We start from the raw sequence: 19,993 nt of genomic DNA on the forward strand, positions 1-19,993 counted from the left end.
TGTTTGTTTTTTCTTCTGTGTGTGTGTTCTTGAGCAAAAGTCTTTTTTCCTAAAATGGATGACTAACTGTGTTTGTGAATTTCAGAAGGACTTTTAAGATGTTTTGGGTGGATGTGGTTCCTCTGTGGAATTGAGCTGCCAGCCTCTTATTGGCTGATCATGTGACCTTTAGCATTTGGAGTGTTCTCATTGGTTGTTTTGTAATCATGTGTGTTTTAAAAGCTAGAATGTTATTAACTTTTGTCTTTTAACCCTGATGAAGGGTTGAGCGCCTGAGAGCCGAAACGCGTTGGTTATTCTTGTATTGCTAATAAATCAGAAATTCTCCAGTCAACAAGTGCTGCTGGTTTTCACCATTTTTTGTGCTCAAAACACATTCATGATTAAAATAATTAATACATGCCTGCGCCCTAAATCAAGCTGCATGGTTGATTGCTCTTCATAATTTATTTAATTCAAATCTGGTTTATTATCACAACACATTAGTAGCAGTGTAGTAAACTCTTTAAGACCAAAGTCCTTCTCAGTAGTAAAAACACAAATATTAACATTCTTAACATTCTTTCTTTTTATCTTAATATTTAATCACAGAGTTTTGTGTAGAATCATGTAGTTGGGAGATGTTTGTTCACATAATTGTTTAAAATGTTTTTGTGCTTGGTTCAGCTATAGTAATGAACACAGTACAGACCAAAAGTTTGGACACACCTTCTCTTTTCCAATTAGTTTTCTTTATTTTCATGACTATTTACATTGTAGATTCTTACTGAAGGCATCAAAACTATGAATGAACACATGTGGAGTTTTATGTACTTAACAAAAAATGAGCTGTCCTCCACAGTCACCGGACCTGAACCCAATCCAAATGGTTTGGGGTGAGCTGGAGCACAGAGTGAAGAAGGCAAATGGGCAACAAGTGCAAAACACCTCGGGGAACTCCTTCCTTCAAGACTGCTGGAAAACCATTTCAGGTGGCCACCTCTTGAAGCTCATTGAGAGAATGATGCCAAGAGTGTACAAAGCAGTGAACAGAGCAAACGGTGGCTATTTTGTAGAAACTAGAATATAAAACATGTTTTCAGTTATTTCATCTTTTTTTGTTGAGTACATAAAACTCCACGTGTTTTTGATGCCTTCAGTGAGAATCTACAGTGTAAATAATCATGAAAATAAAGAAAACTAATTGAAAAAGAGAAGCCCTGTACTGTATATCTGAATAATAGTTTAGAAAATGAATGACAAGTAGTTTAAACGAAAATCTCTTTATTACAAAAATAAATTAACAGTAAAAACAGGTAAAAATACAGTTTGTCCACATATAAAGTGCAACATTTTCAATGTGCAAAAATCTGCTTTTGAATTTACAGGAAAATAATTTAACAGAGAGAATAGTTAATTAGACCAATAGTGAAAGTCCATGCTGTATATCAGGGGTCGGCAATTAAGTTTGGCCGCGGGCCAGATTTTTTCCAAGCCATTACATGGCGGGCCACAAGCACTTGGCGGGGGGTGGGGGGGGAGGAGGGGGCGCGGTGGCTGGAGGGCGCTCTTAAAATGACAAGCAGACATTCAAGTGGGCTGATGTGGGTGAAATCTGTGGACTGACCATTGGGGGCGCTATTAATGATATACCTGTTTGTTAAATAAAAAAAAAAAAACGAATAAAAAAAAAAAAACAGAATAAAGAAGCTAGCAGTTATCTAACAGCCCGTGGCTCTATCAAAAATCTTTAATAAATTTTTCTGTTTTGGAAAATTAAGTTTCTAAATAAAGAGCATTTTTGAGACGGACAGTCCGATTTTTTTTTCATTATAGTTCAATCTCACGGGCCAGATGTTTCTTGCTTGCGGGCCGCATCTGGCCCGCGGGCCACCTATTGCCGACCTATGCTGTATATTATTGTGAGCGCTTCTTCAGTACGGCAACGTGACTCTTGACCCATTCAATATCCGGATCCACACAGAAATTTCTTAATTTAGTGGTAAACCTGCAGAAGAAGAATAGAATAGTTAGAAACATAAAAACAAAAAACATAAAATCATCAACTAGAGTTAAAAAATAATCTAAGGTAGCTAAAATATAATATTTACAGAAAAATGTATTATTGTTCACTGTCCCTAAATTGAAGTATAAACTGATTAAAATTAACTTACATATTAAATGATTAAATTAAGGATTTATTTTGGGTGCTTTTGCCCCATATTACTAGCTGACATGGGATCATTTCTACTCACACAATGGCTTTAAGGGCACAGTCGCTGCGTGTCTCTGTGTAAGACACCACCATCTTCAGAGGAATCTTCTTCACTGTAGTCAGTTTGGGACAGCAGTCAGCAACAGAGGTCCCGTGAGGAGCTGTAAAAATCACAAACATCAGATTAGCATCATCACACAACACACAGATATGTGATATTTACAGGAAGGTGATTAGTTCTCTGCTCTCTCTCACAGCGTCACTAATGCAGCTCAGTGTACTGAGTTCACTCACCACTAGAGGAGAGCTGGAGAGAGCCGAGCAGCAGCACCAACAGCAGAGCAGATCCACTCCTCATTCTAGCAGAAGATCCTGATTCACACACAGAGACACTGAAGACTCTTCTGCTGTGGAGGAGAGAGAGAGAGAGAGCAGTGTGTGTAGAATCAGAGTTCTCTACCCCATTATATAGGCAGAAAGAGAGAGAGAGGGATATTCCCACACGTTCTCAGAATTAGGATTAGGGTCTGTGGAAAATGATATTCTGGGTATCATTTTCTACTATTTCCTTCCTCTTTTCTTCGCTTCTTTTAACATCCTCATTTTCACAGTCTTCTGTGAGCTGGACTACATTTTACTGAAATTTTACTAGGAATTGAGCTTTGCATGTGTTGGTTGATTAAAGCAGAGCCTTACGGGGCTCACTGATTTTTTTTTTTTTTTTTTTTCAATTTGTCAGTGATTTAACCCTTGTGTGGTGTTCATATTTGTGTTACTCGTTCACTTTGTTACTTGTATTTAATTCAGCAAAATTAAGCAATTTTACATTAAAATGCTTTACACATGCTTGCTTCACCTAAATTGCAAGCAATATAAACAGCTTACATGGTTAATATTTGCCCTTTACCTTTCTTATGTTACATTTCTTTCAAAAAGTGCTACTCTTTTTTTTTTAGTTTTTTAATAAAATGTAAAAGAAAATGAATTAAACTCAAGATATGAGTAGAAAATTTGTTTGGTTTCAAATTTACAAATGAAGCAATGTTTATTAGCCTTTGGCCAAACATACTGTATGTAATATAAATATGGAGGGGGGGGGGGGGGGGGGTTGTACAGTGTGTGTTTATCGAAAATGTGTTTTGATATATGTTCTTCACAAAAAATGAGCCAATGCCAATGAGTTTGAGTTAGAAAAAAATATTTTTTTAGTATCATTTGATGAAAAATGAAAACGGGTCCCACAGACCCAAACACCACACAAGGGTTAAATTGTGTACTGGGTGTTCATCACTGAATCTTAGTTTTATCTTTGTAACATGTTTTTTGTGTTTGTGGAAATAATTTGTTATGTGTTGCTGCCTATCTTGACCAGATCTCTCTTGTAGAAGAGATTTTTATCCATAGTTAAATAAAGATTAATAAAAATGTAATTTGGAGGTTTATAAATGTTGGACTAAGCTGTTATAAATAGTTATGTAGGTTTATGTCAGTTGGGGCCAAAGATGTCAAAAGTATTCACATTCATTACTCAGGTAGAAGTAAAGATATTGAAGTTAAAAAGTTTCCAAAGTACTTAGTAGGTATAAAAGTAAAAACAATAAAGTGCAAAAGGTCCTATAGTGAAATACCCCTCTCCCTAAAACACACTTCTAATTCCAACCACAACTTGTTTGAGAGATTTATCTGTATGGGTTTATTTATTTATTCATTTATTTTTTTAATGATCAGAAGCTGGAATGAAAACAAGCTGAAATTAAATAGGATTAACAAGACTGTTTTTTTTAATGTAATGAGTAGAAAGTTTAGATAAAGAAGTGGTATAGATAAGTAAGGTAACAAAGTTATTTGACACATCTAGTTGGAGTATGCTATTCTACATTTTTATACAGGTGTTAAAACTGAACAATCGTCAGTCATTTATGTATTTTTTACTTTATAATCATCTTGTAAAGGGCCACCTGCACCCTGGTCTTCCATCACTAGAGGGAGGCAGAACTTCATGCCACGACTGACCACAGCTGGCGTCACTACCTTATAAAGACTTCCTTCCAGTTTCTCTGCAGAGTCTTGAGTATTTACATAAAGTGTGTTTGCTTCTTTTAGAACAACCTGTGTCTCTCTAATGTCTCGACCTCGCTGGTCTCTTCCACCAGGAGGTTCTCTCTCTTTCACTCTCTCACTCTTTCTCTCTCTCTCTCTTTCTGTCTGTCTCTTGTCTTTATACATTCATCATTGTCATCAATTCTTTTGTATGTTGCCTCCTGATTACTGCCAGAGTAACCTGTCTGTTTACATTACATTACATTACATTACATTACATTTGGCAGACGCTTTTGTCCAAAGCGACTTACAATGGTGAAGTACAAAAATAATAGAAGTTAAAGGTAAAAACATCTTTAAACAGGGCCTAAAGGAGGTCAAAGGAAATAATGGGATAGAGGAGTGAAGGAGGGGAAGAAGGAAATGAGGTTAGAAGTAGTTAGTGTGTTAGAGGTGTTAGGAGAGTAAGTGCTCTTTGAAGAGCTCTGTCTGATTATATGGACAATTTTAACAAGACACCACTGGTAATGACTTCTATGATTCTCCATAAGGGTTTGCCGTGCAGAGGCTAAAGGCTAAAGAGAACTCGAGCCAAACGTCCAACCAATCTTCTTTAATATAGTTACATACAGTGGCTTGCCAAAGTATTCGTACTCCTTGAACTTGTCACATTACAGCCACAAACATTAATATATTTCATTGGAATTTGATGTGAAAGACCAACACAAAGTGGTATAAAATTGTGAAGTGGAAAGAAAATTATGCATGAATATATATTTTTTTTTTTTCAAATAAAAAAACGAAAAGTGTTAGGGTTTGTCTCCATCAGCTTTGCGCATCTAGTGACTGAAATTTTAGTGAATATAAAATTACTTCACACACACCTCAGCAGAAACAGAATGATGACGGGGTAAACTGTATCTTGCCATATTTAACAAAAAAGAGGAAATCTGTAATTCATAGTAGTGAGATGAGAATAACTACTGTATTATTTTCTGTTAAGTGCTTTCACTACCCCAGACTTCTGCAGAACAAACTCAGTGACTTACTGAAAAGAATTAAATTCAGACTATAGACTGACATTCTGTAACAGACTTAATCAATCACACTGTCTGTTGGTCAGAGGGTTAATGAGAAACAACACTTAGTGCCATTTAATCGTTTTATCAAGTTACAGTTTCACAAGTGTATAGGATCTAAATTCTTTATTGAAAAAATGGGTGATTCTAAAGTCCTCACTGTGTACTCAAAAAGCTCAATTCTAGCAGTTAATGGTGTAACCGTACAGAAAATTCACAGTTCGGTTTGGTTCGGTTCGGTTCACACCTCGGTATAAACCAAGGGGGTAATGGAATGCCACCACACCTTTATACTTTATTTCACTCTATTATAAGGAGGACATTTAAACCAAAACAAATAAATGGACAGAAAAAGTGAGACAAAAAGAAGGGGAAAAAAACACTATTAATAATAATAATAATAATAATAATAATAATAATAGTGGCGTCAGTTCACTTATAATACCACCGATTTCATAATTGGGTTCCAAATATTACTGAACTGCTACTGACTGTGTTTACTGTGCGAAAGTAATCTGATGATATGTAGTCTGTTAAGAGATTTAACCACTGTGATCTTATAATGTTTTATTTTCATTTCCAATTTCATTTATATTGGTATAAAATACCAATATTGGGATTTTTTTAGTCTTGCATTGTTTTGACTTTTCCAAAGCAGTAAAATAGAACAGATAAATTGTTGACAATTGTTTATATTGGAAATGCCATACAGAGACTGATACCTTTTTTAATATTAATCAGAATATCCAGTAACGTACCCCTTCTAGGGCAAGTAATGGGACATCCCTATGGTAAATAAAAATGTTTAACTTAAAAGTTGGTTTAATAATAATAATAATAATAATAATAACAAATAATACTGCATAATTGGAAGAGTAAGAAGATCCCTGAACTGATAGAGAGTTCAGACAAAATTATTTAAATAACCTCATTTTATGAAGGCATGCTCGAATATTTAATGGAAAGAATAAAAAGGTAAAATCCTATGGGACGGCTTTCTGAACCACATGCACTTGATTTCAATCTTGTACTTTATGGAAATGTTATACTGTAAAAGTGAATTACAAAAAAAAGAATGAGGTCAATAACAGTAGAGTTTCTCTTTTGGCATCAACCTCCTAATTTGTAAAGAAAGCGAAACCAATAATTATAGGTAAGAAGCTACAAATCTTTTTTTACATATGACAGATATATTTTTCCACCTCACCCACTTCCACCCACCCGATACCCACTTCCACCCACACGACACCCACTTCCACCCACACGACACCCACTTCCACCCACCCGACACCCACTTCCACCCACCCGACACCCACTTCCACCCCCCCGACACCCACCCGACACCCACTTCAACCCCCCCGACACTGACTTCAACCCACCCGACACCCACCAACGCCCCCCCCCGACACCCACTTCAACCCACCCGACACCCACATACATTTTTTCCCAGTATTTTATTTTTTACTCAGTAATGGGGAGTTTTGCAATGTAGCAAAGTAAATTACTTGTGTCAAAATGAACTTGAGTAAAAGTAAAATTACCTATTTTAAAAACTACTTTAAAAATTACAAATTACTTATAAAATCTACTCAATTACAGTAACTTGAGTAAACGTAATTCATTACTTTCCACCTCTGGATTTAAAGGCCAGTGAATAAGTGGAGGGGTACATTCCACACTATTTTAAATAACTTGATTCAAATGTAAACTAAAAAGTCAAATCCCAAAGTCAAACTCGAAGGGCAGTAAAAATAACAAGGGAGATATATTTATCTCTCATTTACTGAAGAACAACAAGAAAATAAGTCCTGGAACTCAGAAATGGTTCCTTCAAACTTTCACTTCCCCAATCTCTCAAAGATTTCCATCGAGTGCTTAAAGGAAATGAGGTAATAATATGGAATGTCTTTTTCTAAAGTGCTTGCTCTACATTAGTTGTGGGCAATAATGACATCATTAAGAAATCTGACATCTCAACACACCATGTCACTGGTGAACCTCTAGTCTAATGTAAGATTTTATTCCTAATAATTTTGCGAGGTGTTGATACAAACTCATTGTCAGAGATGTCATTTAATGCATTTATTGAGAATTTAAGATGTTGTTTAATACAGAGGTCAATAATATTTTTTTAATTGTAAGAACTAGCATTCCTTAATGAAGAGTGGAGAAAATATTATGTTAAGTTATATTTGGAGAACATAAATGCTTGTATTAGAGTAAGCAAGATATAATCAATTTGACAAAACACCAACACCTTTGTCATTTATTACTCCACCTCCTTGTTACCTTCCCAAGGTGTTTCCTGCTTCCTGATCCTCTTATGTGTGTATTTATACACACTGGCAAGGAATTCTGGGAGGCGGGTTCCCCAGTTTGAATGGGCTCAGCTGAGCATTCTTGTTTGGTCTAGTCTGCTTGTCACGTCCTTGCCTTGTTTCCTGTCTCTTGTCTGTTGTCATGTCTCTGTGTGTTATCCCCACGTGACCCGTGCTCCTCTGTGTCTCTTCCCCAGTACTTTTCCACCTGTGTTAATTTGTAGCTCCGCCCCTAGCCCCAGGTGTTTTCACTTCCCGTGTGTGTTATACAGTCCTCCTGTGTCAGTGTTTGCTTGTTGGTTTTTGTACTAACCCCTGTTGTTTTGTCTCTCCTGTTTGTTTTTGTTTTGTTTATCCTAGTTTATTGTCCCTTGTTAGTATCTTGTTTATTTCCTTTGTTATCCTTGTTCAGTTTAGTTTATGTTAAGTCTTGTTTCAGTTACTCGTTTGTTTCTTTGTTTAGCCTCCCTGTTGTGTGTTATCACTACCCCTTCGTTTGTTTTGTTTTTTTTCTTTGTTCCGTGTTTACTTTGTTTCTTTTATTTATTTGTTATTTATTTTATAAAAAAATCTTTTACCTGCGTTTACGTCCGCCTCCACGTCTTCCTGACACAAATATGCACACACAGAGTGTCCTGTAGAAGCTGTTTAAACAGTGTGTTAGCTGGAATGATGATGCTCCATCCAATACTTTTTATCATACAACATCCTTACCAATGCTCTTCTCACTGAATGCAGTAAAATCTTGCATCTAGCAATGATCCAAAATCTTGTAGAATGCCATTCTTGGTGAGTAAAGACTATTACAGCCACAAAAGCAGAATAAACTCTTTTTAATACGCTTCTTTTTGAAAGAAACAATGAATGAGCAGGTGTCACAATCCTTTTGTCTACATTATAGACAAACATTTTTTCCATTAAAAGCACTACACCACTATTGTAAGATCTCTAGATATTAGCACATATACTATCCATAAAGATAAATAAAAGCCCATTTGAGGCCTGTATGGGAAGCCCAATCTGGATTCTGAAAGCTTTGTCCACACGTTGTCCATGTTGAACCCACATATGGATGTCAGGGATTGGACCAGTAGTGGTTAACATGGGCTCCATTTGGTTGTACACTGCACACAGGGCTAAAACTGTGTGCCCTATTTGGAAAGCTTAACTGGGTCCAAGCAAAAACACGTCTACAAATCCCCTCAGAGCCGACAACCACCTGAAACCCACATAGCCCATTTTCTATTCTTCTGGCTTGGTCAATTTTCTAATAACAGGATTAAGATGCAGTAATAAGAAATATTTACACAGCAAACAACTTAAAATGAATTGCTCTCCTTATTATAATATTGAATTACACTGTAAACTATGGCAAATGTGTTGCCTTAACTAACTTTATTAATTTCTTGATAAAGCTGATCTTACTAAATAATCTGTGTGAATAAATTCAAATTTTCAAAACAGAAGTTAAACTCTAGTTAAGGCCAGGCCAACTACTCTGCACATGCTCAGTTTGAGTCTTTAGTTGAATGGGGTCTACTGAGCAATTCTGCAGGTTTTTGTTTAGCCTGATGGTGATCAAGCAAGATTGTTTTGTGTGTAGCCACATTAACCCTTGTGTGGTGTTCATATTTTTTGTTACTCGTTTACTTTGTTACTTGTATTTAATTCAGCAAAATTAAGCAATTTTACTTTAAAATGCTTTACACATGCTCCCTTCACCTAAATTGCAAGCAATATAAACAGCTTACATGGTTAATATTTGCCCTTTACCTTTCTTATGTTACGTTTCTTTCAAAAAGTGCTACTCTTTTTTTATTAGTTTGAGTTAGAAAAAATTATTTTTAGTGTCATTCGATGAAAAATGAAAACGGGTCCCACAGACCCGAACACCACACAAGGGTTAGGGAAAATCATTCTCCACAGGCTGCTGCATTCTCCAGGGATTTTTATAAAGTATTGTGCAAATGTTTTAGGTACCTGTGGGAATTTAAGTAAAGAAAAAGCTTCTGTGCAGTAAGAGTTTATTAGCTCAGTACAACACTATCATTACAATAAATACAAACAGTTGGTAAATTGGTAAATTTGGTAAATTAGGTGAGCTGCTGACAGAACTGAACATATACACATGCTGGCTGAGGAGCATCCAGGAGAAATCTGGAGAAACTACACTTTGTTCTTCAGCTTGGCTCACAGGATATAACATACTTAGTTAAAAAGAAGAAGTGTTATGTTTTACTTTATGTATGTTTATTTGCATCTGTTCCAATCATATGTGGTGCTTTTTTCAGGTAAAAACACATAGTTTAAATTGATTTGGTGCCTCAAACTTTTGCAAAGTACTGTACCTAGTATTAAAAAAAAATAAACAGCGTTTTTCTTTCTTTCTGTGAACAGAAAACTGAGAAAATGAGGATGTGAAAATTTAAGAAAAAGGAGGAAGCAACAACCAAAACAAGATACTCCGAATACCAGATTCCACACATCTTCACTATCAGAACACCTCTCTTTCTCTTTCTCTCTTTCTGCCTATATAATGGGGTAGAGAACTCTGGTTCTACACACACTGCTCTCTCTCTCTCTCTCTCTCTCTCCTCCACAGCAGAAGAGTCTTCAGTGTCTCTGTGTGTGAATCAGGATCTTCTGCTAGAATGAGGAGTGGATCTGCTCTGCTGTTGGTGCTGCTGCTCGGCTCTCTCCAGCTCTCCTCTAGTGGTGAGTGAACTCAGTACACTGAGCTGCATTAGTGACGGTGTGAGAGAGAGCAGAGAACTAATCACCTTCCTGTAAATATCACATATCTGTGTGTTGTGTGATGATGCTAATCTGATGTTTGTGATTTTTACAGCTCCAGCTGGGATCCCTGTTGGTGACTGCTGTTTCAAGTTCACTACAGTGAAGATTCCCCTGAGAATGGTGGAGTCTTTCACATGGACACGCACCGACTGTCCCATTAAAGCCATTGTGTGAGTAGAAATTATTCTGCATAATTTCTTTTTTACAGTTGGCAATGTAAGGGGAAATGTGCTTTGAATCTTCAGCTTTATGCATATGAAATATTTAAATATCATTTGCACTTCTTGACTTTTGTTTAATATTTTTGTAATTCTTGCTTTTAATCACTTTTTTTTTTATCTTCTGCAGATTATTGACAAAAAAAGGAAAGACGTTTTGTGTGGATCCTGAATCTGAGTTGGTCGCTGCTCTGAACTGAAGAATCAACACTACCACAGCAAAACCTTCAACTACAAATTCCACAACTCTCTCCACTACAAAGCTCCTCTAAGTTTAGCCTCATTAGTTGATTATCTAGTTGTTACATTTTTTTCAATATTTATAAGTATGTTTTTGATCTTAAGAAATGCTTAAAAAGCAGTTTGTTAAAGGTTACAGTACTGTTTTAATTATTTTTGTAATAAAGATATTTTTATTTAAAAGATTTTATGCCTTAAATTTTTCCTTGGAGATCTATCAACATCATTGTTGAATAATCACTGAATGCTTTGTTTTAAACTGGCTGGCCTGATCTGAATATCTATATCAAACAGCTGCAGAAAATAATACAAACAATACACTGTAAAAAGGTAAATTCACTAAACTCATCATTTTTGTTGTAATCGATTACCTAAGAAATATTAAGTTCATGTAATATAATTTTTAAGATTACCTTACAAATATACACATATATTTTATATAAAATGTATTCCTGAATTTATATATTTTATTTACAAAATATATATAATATATAAAAAAAAAATTCTCAAGTACTATATATTACATTGGTACGTAATTAATATAATTTCCACTAACTTCCAACCAAAACACAAAATATATGATAATATATATTTTTTGTTATATTAATTGCTTTGCATAGTAATTCTACTTTAAATGTGACGGTCAGGTAATTAAAAGTTGTAAATGTGTATTTAGTCTTCTCTTTGATTTCTTATAAATATATATTTTAAATACTAAAACACTGAATATTTTAGGTCCATTTATAGTGTTTATGGAACTATTTAAAAAGGAAGCTGTGTTACAAGGAAGCTAATGTTTACATTCTTCAGTTGTTTTTCTGCTAATAAAGTTTGATGTCTTCATATACTGTGTAATTTTGTGGGACAAAGTAAACCCAAAAGTAATCAAAGCCTTTATTTAAAGCCTTAATATTTGATATTATGTGTACTCCTAACAGTAGTCACAAGTCACAAACCTATATAAAAAATGAATAAATAAATAAATAAGATAAAATAAAAATACCATGATATACCGTAAAACCGTCAGAATCTTAAAAAATACAGTGAATAATATTTTTGGTCATACCTTCCAGCACTACTTTGAATATTTGATTATTGTCAAAAACTGTGATGATATTGCTCAGAAAGTGCTGTTTTATATGAACTTACAGAACATTCATGGTAACATTAACATTCAATTTTTCCACAAAAAAACTGAAAAAGCTCATATGGCGTGACTGTCCCGATCACACATCACACAAGTTAGATTTTGAATAAAAACAAGCAAATTAATGTATTTTCTGTTTAATCAATCATATATTAATAACTCAGGTGTCTACTTGTGTGTTAGCTTGGCTAAACGTTTAAGCATAATATTTAAAACCACCATTAACTAAAACATTTTGTCCCAAAAATGAATATCATACAGTGTGATGCCATATTCCTTTTTTAAACAAGCTGTTGTTTGGAGACCTTTAGGGAGTGGGGGGTCCTCCTACTTTTAGGAGGAAGAACAACACCTCAGAAGGAGACTGAGGGCCCTATTGTACACCCTGCGCAAGGCATGTAACATGGCTTGTTGCCGTCTTACACTCTGTCAATTATTTTCACGCTTTGTGCACGCGTCCTTAAAATAGCGTTGGACTTCAGGCATATATTAAAGCCGATGGGCGTGGTGGTCTGGAAATGACGTGTGTTCAGGTAAATCTCTTGGAGGTGGAAAAAAGGCTTTTGACATTGATGTGACACCATAGCGCCCCTCTCTCTCTTTTGCAGCATGGAGCTGAATTCAGCGCGAGGCTTAAAATAATATAAAACTCACTTTTCCCTGTCTGTTCTCATGTTTCTCTGTGTGTGTTCCCCACGTGACCCATGCTCCTCTGTGTTTCTTCCCCAGTAGTTTTCCATTTACCTCTGTTCATTTGTAGCTCCGCCCCCTAACCCCAGGTGTTTATACTTCCCGTGTGTGTTATATAGTACTAGTGTTTCAGTCTTTATTTGTCGATCTTTGCACCTTCCCCTGCTGTTTTGTCTCTCCACGTTTATCTAGTTTTTGCCCTCTCTTATATTTCTAGTTTATTCTTGTTTTTTCCCCTTGGTCTTGTAGTTTATTCTGTCTTGTATTAGTTTCTCGTTTGTTTCGTAGTTTACCAACCAATCAGAATTTTTTCTGAATTTCCCATGAGCAAATCAGGGCTCTGAAGGCAGACGGTGATGATTTGAGGGCTTATTAAACCAAACTTTCTCAGCTGCGTGATCATGATGATTGAACGCGAAAAGGAGAAAAGGACATTTGAAGAAGCGCCGTCAGCTTATATATCCGCTGTTTGGGACCATTTTGACTTCAGCGCTGACTATGATGAACAAGGGAAAAAGACAGTCAGCAGACATATAAATAATCAATACATTTTGTGATTTGAATTTATCTGTGCCTTTTTTCTATTTAATATTGGCTCTGCAAATGTGAGTAGGAGCACCTTGTTGATTTGAAATAGAAAGGGTTAAAAGCACACTGCATATTGGAGCTGCATAATATAAATATATCGAAACCAAACCGATACCGTGGCCCAAGAACCTTGATATAGAGAAATTCTTTGTCCTGCTATTAATAAATCTGTAGCGAAGCCTCTGCTTAAAAAACTTAATTTCAGAACAAATACAGTGACTCAGCGGGTGTCCCAATACTTTTGTCCATATAATGTTTGCGTAAAATCGAAAGATTCCTCACTGATGAAAAAATAAAACATTTACTGTTTACTTACGCTGTATTTAACATAGTACACATCTGAAGGCCTTCTAGCCTTTATATAAAAAAACATTTAAGTTTTAGTGGCAGAAAAAGTGAAGTGCATTTGTGTCGAGATTTAAATGAAAGTGAAAATATACAGTGACTTCACACACACACACACACTCAAACACACACACACACACCTCAGCAGAAACAGAATGATGACATGGGCAAAATGTATCTTGTAAATGTCATGTGACCTAATATTTAAGACAAATGAGGAAATATGTAGTTCATGGTAGTGACATGAGAATAACTACTGGAATATTTCCTTTCACTACCCCAGACTTCTGCAGAACAATCTCAGTGACTTACTGAAAAGAATTAAAATCAGAATATAGACTGGGATTCTGTGACAGACTTAATCAATTATTCAGTTACAATTCCACAAGTGCATAGAATCTTAATTCTTTATTGAAAGAATGGCTGATTCTAAATTGTTCACTGTGTGATCAAACAGCTCAATTCTAGCATGGTTCTGTACAAGAATGCCACCACTGCAACAAGCTATTGGGTGATTTTTTTTTTCCTCTTAGACAGTCCACGATTAACTGAGAGTGATATGACTGTGTGAGCATCCATAACTTAACAGACCACATAAAACTTAAAGATCAGGTAAATTGTTGACAATGGTTTATGTTGCAAATGCCACACAGAGACTGATACCTTTTTTATATTAATCAGAATGTCCCGTAACGTACCCCTTCTGGGGTAATATCCTCAAAGTAATGAAAGAACAGCAGGAACTTATACTACCTCGCTTCTGCCTTCTCTGAAACCAAACAGAAATCTCTTGGGTAACGAAAATGTGTTTAACTTAATAAAAGTTGGATTAATCAAAATAAGAGATAATATTGTTTATTATTATTATTATTATTATTATTATTAATATTATTGAAAGAGTAAAAAGATCCCTGAACTGATAGAGAGGTCTAACAAAAATATTGAAATAACCTCATCTTACGAGGTCATGCTGGAGATATTTAATGGCGAGAGGAATGTGAAAATCGTATGGGACAGCTTTCGGAAACACACGCACTTGACTTTAATCTTGTTTTATTATATTTATTATATATTAATGTAATGTAATGTTATACTGTATACGTGTATGTAAAAGTGTGCAGAAAAAAAGCTGTGTCTGTTCCTGTATGAATGAATGAAGTTCAACTTATATAGCGCCTTTCTAGAAACCCAAGGACGCTTTAAAATTAACACGTTTTACACATTACACTTTAATACTCATCCACACACCAGTGAGAAGCAGCAGCCAATAGCGTACAGCGTACTCTCAACCGGAAACGACAGTCCACCTGGAGGACTGCATCGGGCACTACAGAATTTACCCAAGACAGATTGCCAATCCATATCTGGGCACAGTCATACACACGCATTTACACACACACAAACCGACACACATGCCACACACTTTACACAAACACACCAGATCAATTTTAGAGTATTACATTTTTCTGGGCAATTTAGAGTATCCAATTTACCTGATCTCCTTGTTATTGGACTGTGGGAGGAAACCCACGCAGACACGGGGAGAACATGGAAACTCCATCCAGATAGGGACTTGAACCCAAGACCCCAGTCCTGGGAGGCGAACGTACTAACCACTAAGGCACCGTGCCGCCTACGAAATACGTGATTAAAAATACCGGCAGAGTTTCTCTTTTGCCATCAATATCCTAAATTGTAAAGAAAGCAAGTATTCAGTATTGATACTCTTCTCAAAACATTCTTAAGGCTATGTCTAACAATATAATTAATACTACAAAGCACAAAAATGTAAGAAAGTTTGTGCATATAGAATAAACATCTCCTTTTCCCGCCATTTTAGCTCCTGAACACTGCTACTGTTCTCCTCAGAAACAGCTTAAAATCATTTCTAATTTAATGATTCAGTTTGTACTTCTGCAATTAAATACTATGCATTATTCAGTATCTACTACAGAAATCATTAAGTATCTAGAATTCATGTGAACAGCCATCACAGTCAGAGTCATAAAAACTATTTTAATAAAAATGTAATTAGTTTAAATATAACCTTGTCTAACCTGTCAGTACTATATTCACAGTTTTGTTCTCCACATGTTGCAGTAACAATATGAGCATCTGTAAAGAGTCAAAAGTTTAAAAGGAAGATTATGCGGTGCAGATTATTGTTGTAAAATAATCTATCAGGGAAGTGAACTAGGGCCCAAGCCAATCAATAAATCAATTAATCAAACTTCATTTAAACCCAACGTACAATGAGGGTGACCATAATTTGCTAGGTAGCCAAGCAGCTACAGAAATTAAGAATTGGAAATAGAAACATTAATTTGTAAAAACATATTAAATAATCAAAAATACAATGAAAACAATACTAATAAGACACATAAAAAAATCAGAATGACCAAATAAATGACATTGACCAATGTTTAAAATATTCTAATGGGATGATCCAATGATCTGAGCTTTACAGAATCCAGTAGCCAATTCCAGTTCACTGCTTTCTAAAAGCAGATTTTGCCACCTAAGTAAAAATTCTCAGTACCTGCTGGTTAAATCCTAAAAGTGAATGAATGTGAAGCAGCTCTTTGGAAACACCAGCAGAACCCAGATAGGAATAAATAGTTTGGAAGACTCTAAATATCTGAACTTAGGATATATTTCTCACAAAAGAGGAAATCTCTCATTCACTGAAGAACAACAAGAAAATAAGTCCTGGAACTCAGAAACGGTTCCTGCAGACTTTCACTTCCCCAATCTCTCAAAGATTTCCATCGAGTGCTTAAAGCAAATGAGATATTAATAATATGGAAAGTACTTCCTTTACATCAGTTGTGGGCAATAGTGACATCATTCCATATATTTGTAGTGATTGAAAAAGCATATGTTAAGTTAATCTTTCTATCATTTAATCAACAATCGTTTTGCAATAGGTTGATACAAACATTGATAAAGTTGTTATTTAAAACAGAGGTCAATTATATATTTTAATTGAAAGCAGATGCATTTCTGAGTGAAGAATGGAGAAAGTATTCTGTTAAATATTCTAATTGTGCTACAAACCTCTATGCATATATTTTTTTGGCCCAATCACATGCCCTTAAACTTATGTCACATGCATAACCCCTGATAGACTATCCAGTGTTCTGCTGAGTAGTGCTTTGTTGTCAAAGTATGCTACCATAGAGTAAATGTTTATTTAAAGCTGCCTAAATAAAACAGCAGATAAAATATATTTTGATGGGGAAAAAAGCCCAATTTCTGAAAATGCCCCCATTAGAAGAAAATGTATGATATTTGGAGAACATAAAATGTTGTATTAGAATAAGCAGGATATAATACAATCATTTGTGTTTTGTTTATTTTATTTGATAGGTCACCTGCACTTTGACAACAATCAAGCACACTATTACAGTATAGTCAGTTTGTGTAAAGCATCTAAGGAAAAACGTGAAAAGAATAAAGACTGTGGGTCTGCACATGCACAAAGCTACTAAGCAGCGCATATTGATGAGTAGCACAACTTCAACTTAACAGAACACTAATATATTTTGCTGGTTTCCTGATCAACTACACAGTTGCTAATAGTGCTGATTAATAAAAGAGCTACTGCCAACATACAGATATCAGAATTGCAAACTCGTTTCATTCACCCACTATCACAACAAATAAACACAGAATTAGAATGAATAGAGTTGTTGTTGATGCTGTTGAAATGAGGTGAGAGCTATATGACCTGAATGTATTTAAAGGAACAATCAGTAATAAGTGTGAGTGAGTGAGTGAGTGAGTGAGTGAGTGAGTGAGTGAGTGAGTGAGTGAGTGAGTGAGTGAGTGAAATGGCTACAGGAATCCAATTACAAAGTTTTCTGCCCCACCCGCTCCTACCCAGACACGAAGCTCACCCAGGTTGCCAAATTGCCAGCGATGTAGAGTCTTACTCTGTAACTGATTAATGAATTAATGTTTCATTGTCGAAAATCCATGTCTCTGCTATGAACATAAACTGAACAGGGGACTGGACAAAGAACAGGAAGAGAGACTGGACATGGAACGGAGATGGGAAGTAGGACAAGACTGACAAATGCAAGAAATTAAGTTATAAACAGGAAATAACTTAACACAGAAACTCGGAAAACACTGGGATTGAAATCAAAGAAACAGAAGCAATCTGTCAGACATGAAACACGTACGAGAACATACAAGAAATCACTACAACAAAGGGGATATAAATACAAAAGGAAGAAGAACAGAAAACAGGAAACACCTGTGTCATTTGTAATTTCTTCCCTTGTTAACTTATTAATTTATTTTTAAATTTATAACATGCATTTACGTCCTCCTCCGCGTCTCCCTGCTGCATCCTGACACAAAGTTTTTACTCTGCTTACTCAGTGTACAGTGTACAGTGTAAATTTTACACTGTTGGGTAATTTTGATCAATTTTTATTTAATTTTTATTTATTAACATGAAAGAACAACTGGCAAAAAATACTGGGAGGCAGGTTCCCGACACTGTAAACCCATACGTTGTTTGAACTCAAATGATTTAAGTCTGTTTTACATAAAATTGGATATTTCTAAACAAATACTCAACTATTTAGAGTAGAGTAGGAAGAAAAGGTATAGTTTGTAATGTCAAGACTAAAATATAATAATATTTATATATCTATAATAACACAATCAGCAATGCTCAGATTTTAAAGAAAATATATTCATTAACACACAGAAACCACAAGGTTTTATATAAATAGTTAATAAACCCACACCTCACCTGATTTTTACTGTTCTTACTCTATAAGTACACAGTACTTACTCAGTAAGTACTCAGAAAGAACAGGGAGGGGGCTGTATTATGTAGTGTACAGTGTTTTACTGCTCTTACTGTGCAGGTACACAGTATTTGCACTCGAAAAACGCGGGCTGTATTATAAAACATTACCCTTATCATTTTCAAGGCAACCGGTTTCCTCACAATTTTACAGTAAATTTAACTTATCCGGGCTTACAATGCAGTTTAAATGGGCTCAGCTGAGCATTTTTGTTTGTCTTGTCTGCATATCAAATAGAACAATTGATAATGCTGCATTCCCACATTCTCTCCATCAAAGCAGCTTTAACTGTATAATTAGCCTCTTAACTAAACCTTTTGTTTAGCATTGAAACATGTAGCTTAGTCAGACTCCAGACAAACCAAGTCTCCCTGAAGCTGCGGGAGTCTCCCGCATTTCGGTAGCGGCTCCCTGATGCCCGCGAGTCACATATAATCTCCCGGAATTCAGAACGAGTGACCCAAACGCGCACACAGGCCACAGACTTTTATTCTCTAATCGCGTGTGGGAAGGAGAGAGAGAAAACAGAGAGGGTTCTGATTGGCCTGTTCTCTGCAAAGAGTCTGTGAGACAGTCAATCAGTTTTTAGTGTGGGCGGGCAGGGTTTTTTCCCCCTCCCAGACGGGAATTATTCAGTTAGTGAGAGAAAGCAGATCATGGCGGAGGCAATATTAATAATTATTGTAATATGATATGAAATGTTTTTGATGTTTTGCAATTTTTTGTGATATTGTAACTGTCAATTTTTGTCAAATAAAAGCTTTTTTTCCCAAAAAAAAAAAAAAAGCAGAGGCAGGGCCTTCCAAAAAGAAAAAAAGATAAAACTCATTTCACCTCTGAATACTCTAAATTTAATGTAAAAAAAAAATATTAATATAAAACTAAAGTTTCGTTATCCTTTGGTGTGTGTGCAAGTTTTTTTGTTTTTGTTTTTGTTTTTTTGGCAAAATCAACTTTTGCAACTTGGGATGTCTGGCAATGGTAGATCCCAATGGGGGAACCTCCAAATGTTAGCTGTGCCCATTATTTGCGAATGCCCCTATTAACAAAAACAGGCTGCAGATGCTGACACAGAAGTGGAAAAATAAAAAAACACACAGAGCTTGCCGGGTCCTTGTAGACCAGGAGCAGGTAAAGACATTCCTAGTATTAAAACAATAAAACATGGGATTTTTCTTTCTTTCTGTGAACTCACGCTCACAGAAAACTGAGAAAATGAGGATGTGAAATTTTAAGAAAAAGGAGGAAGAACAACCAGAACAAGATACTCCGAATACCAGATTCCAAACATCTTCACTCTCAGAACACCTATATCTCTCTTTCTGCCTATATAATGGGGTAGAGAACTCTGATTCTACACACACTGCTCTCTCTCTCTCTCCTCCACAGCAGAAGAGTCTTCAGTGTCTCTGTGTGTGAATCAGGATCTTCTGCTAGAATGAGGAGTGGATCTGCTCTGCTGTTGGTGCTGCTGCTCGGCTCTCTCCAGCTCTCCTCTAGTGGTGAGTGAAC

The 19,993-nt window shown here is 35.7% G+C and overlaps 2 protein-coding genes across 2 annotated transcripts in view; one reads left to right on the forward strand and one right to left on the reverse strand.

Annotated features, from left to right (window-relative positions):
• The window catches only part of LOC111195757 (C-C motif chemokine 4 homolog), a 45,171-nt gene that overhangs the window by 13,592 nt on the left and 11,586 nt on the right, over positions 1 to 19,993 (forward strand). The gene's annotated exons all lie outside the window — the stretch shown is intronic.
• LOC125804715 (C-C motif chemokine 13-like) lies at positions 1,875 to 2,654 on the reverse strand. Its single transcript, XM_049484002.1, has 3 exons — positions 2,489 to 2,654; positions 2,235 to 2,355; positions 1,875 to 1,987 (listed from the first exon to the last, which is right to left on the reverse strand). Exons 1-3 carry the CDS (start codon positions 2,550 to 2,552, stop codon positions 1,897 to 1,899), a joined length of 276 nt encoding a protein of 91 aa, XP_049339959.1. The 5' UTR covers positions 2,553 to 2,654; the 3' UTR covers positions 1,875 to 1,896.

Source organism: Astyanax mexicanus, chromosome 10, assembly GCF_023375975.1.
Source record: "Astyanax mexicanus isolate ESR-SI-001 chromosome 10, AstMex3_surface, whole genome shotgun sequence".
Lineage (NCBI taxonomy): Eukaryota > Metazoa > Chordata > Actinopteri > Characiformes > Acestrorhamphidae > Astyanax > Astyanax mexicanus.

Excerpts from the sequence above, each read along its gene's own strand:
- LOC125804715 (XM_049484002.1), bottom strand. The coding sequence starts at position 2,552 with ATGAGGAGTGGATCTGCTCTGCTGTTGGTGCTGCTGCTCGGCTCTCTC. Across the intron at positions 2,356-2,488 it reads TCTCCAGCTCTCCTCTAGTG|CTCCTCACGGGACCTCTGTT; the intron begins GTGAGTGAACTC and ends TGATTTTTACAG. Across the intron at positions 1,988-2,234 it reads TGTGCCCTTAAAGCCATTGT|GTTTACCACTAAATTAAGAA; the intron begins GTGAGTAGAAAT and ends CTTCTTCTGCAG.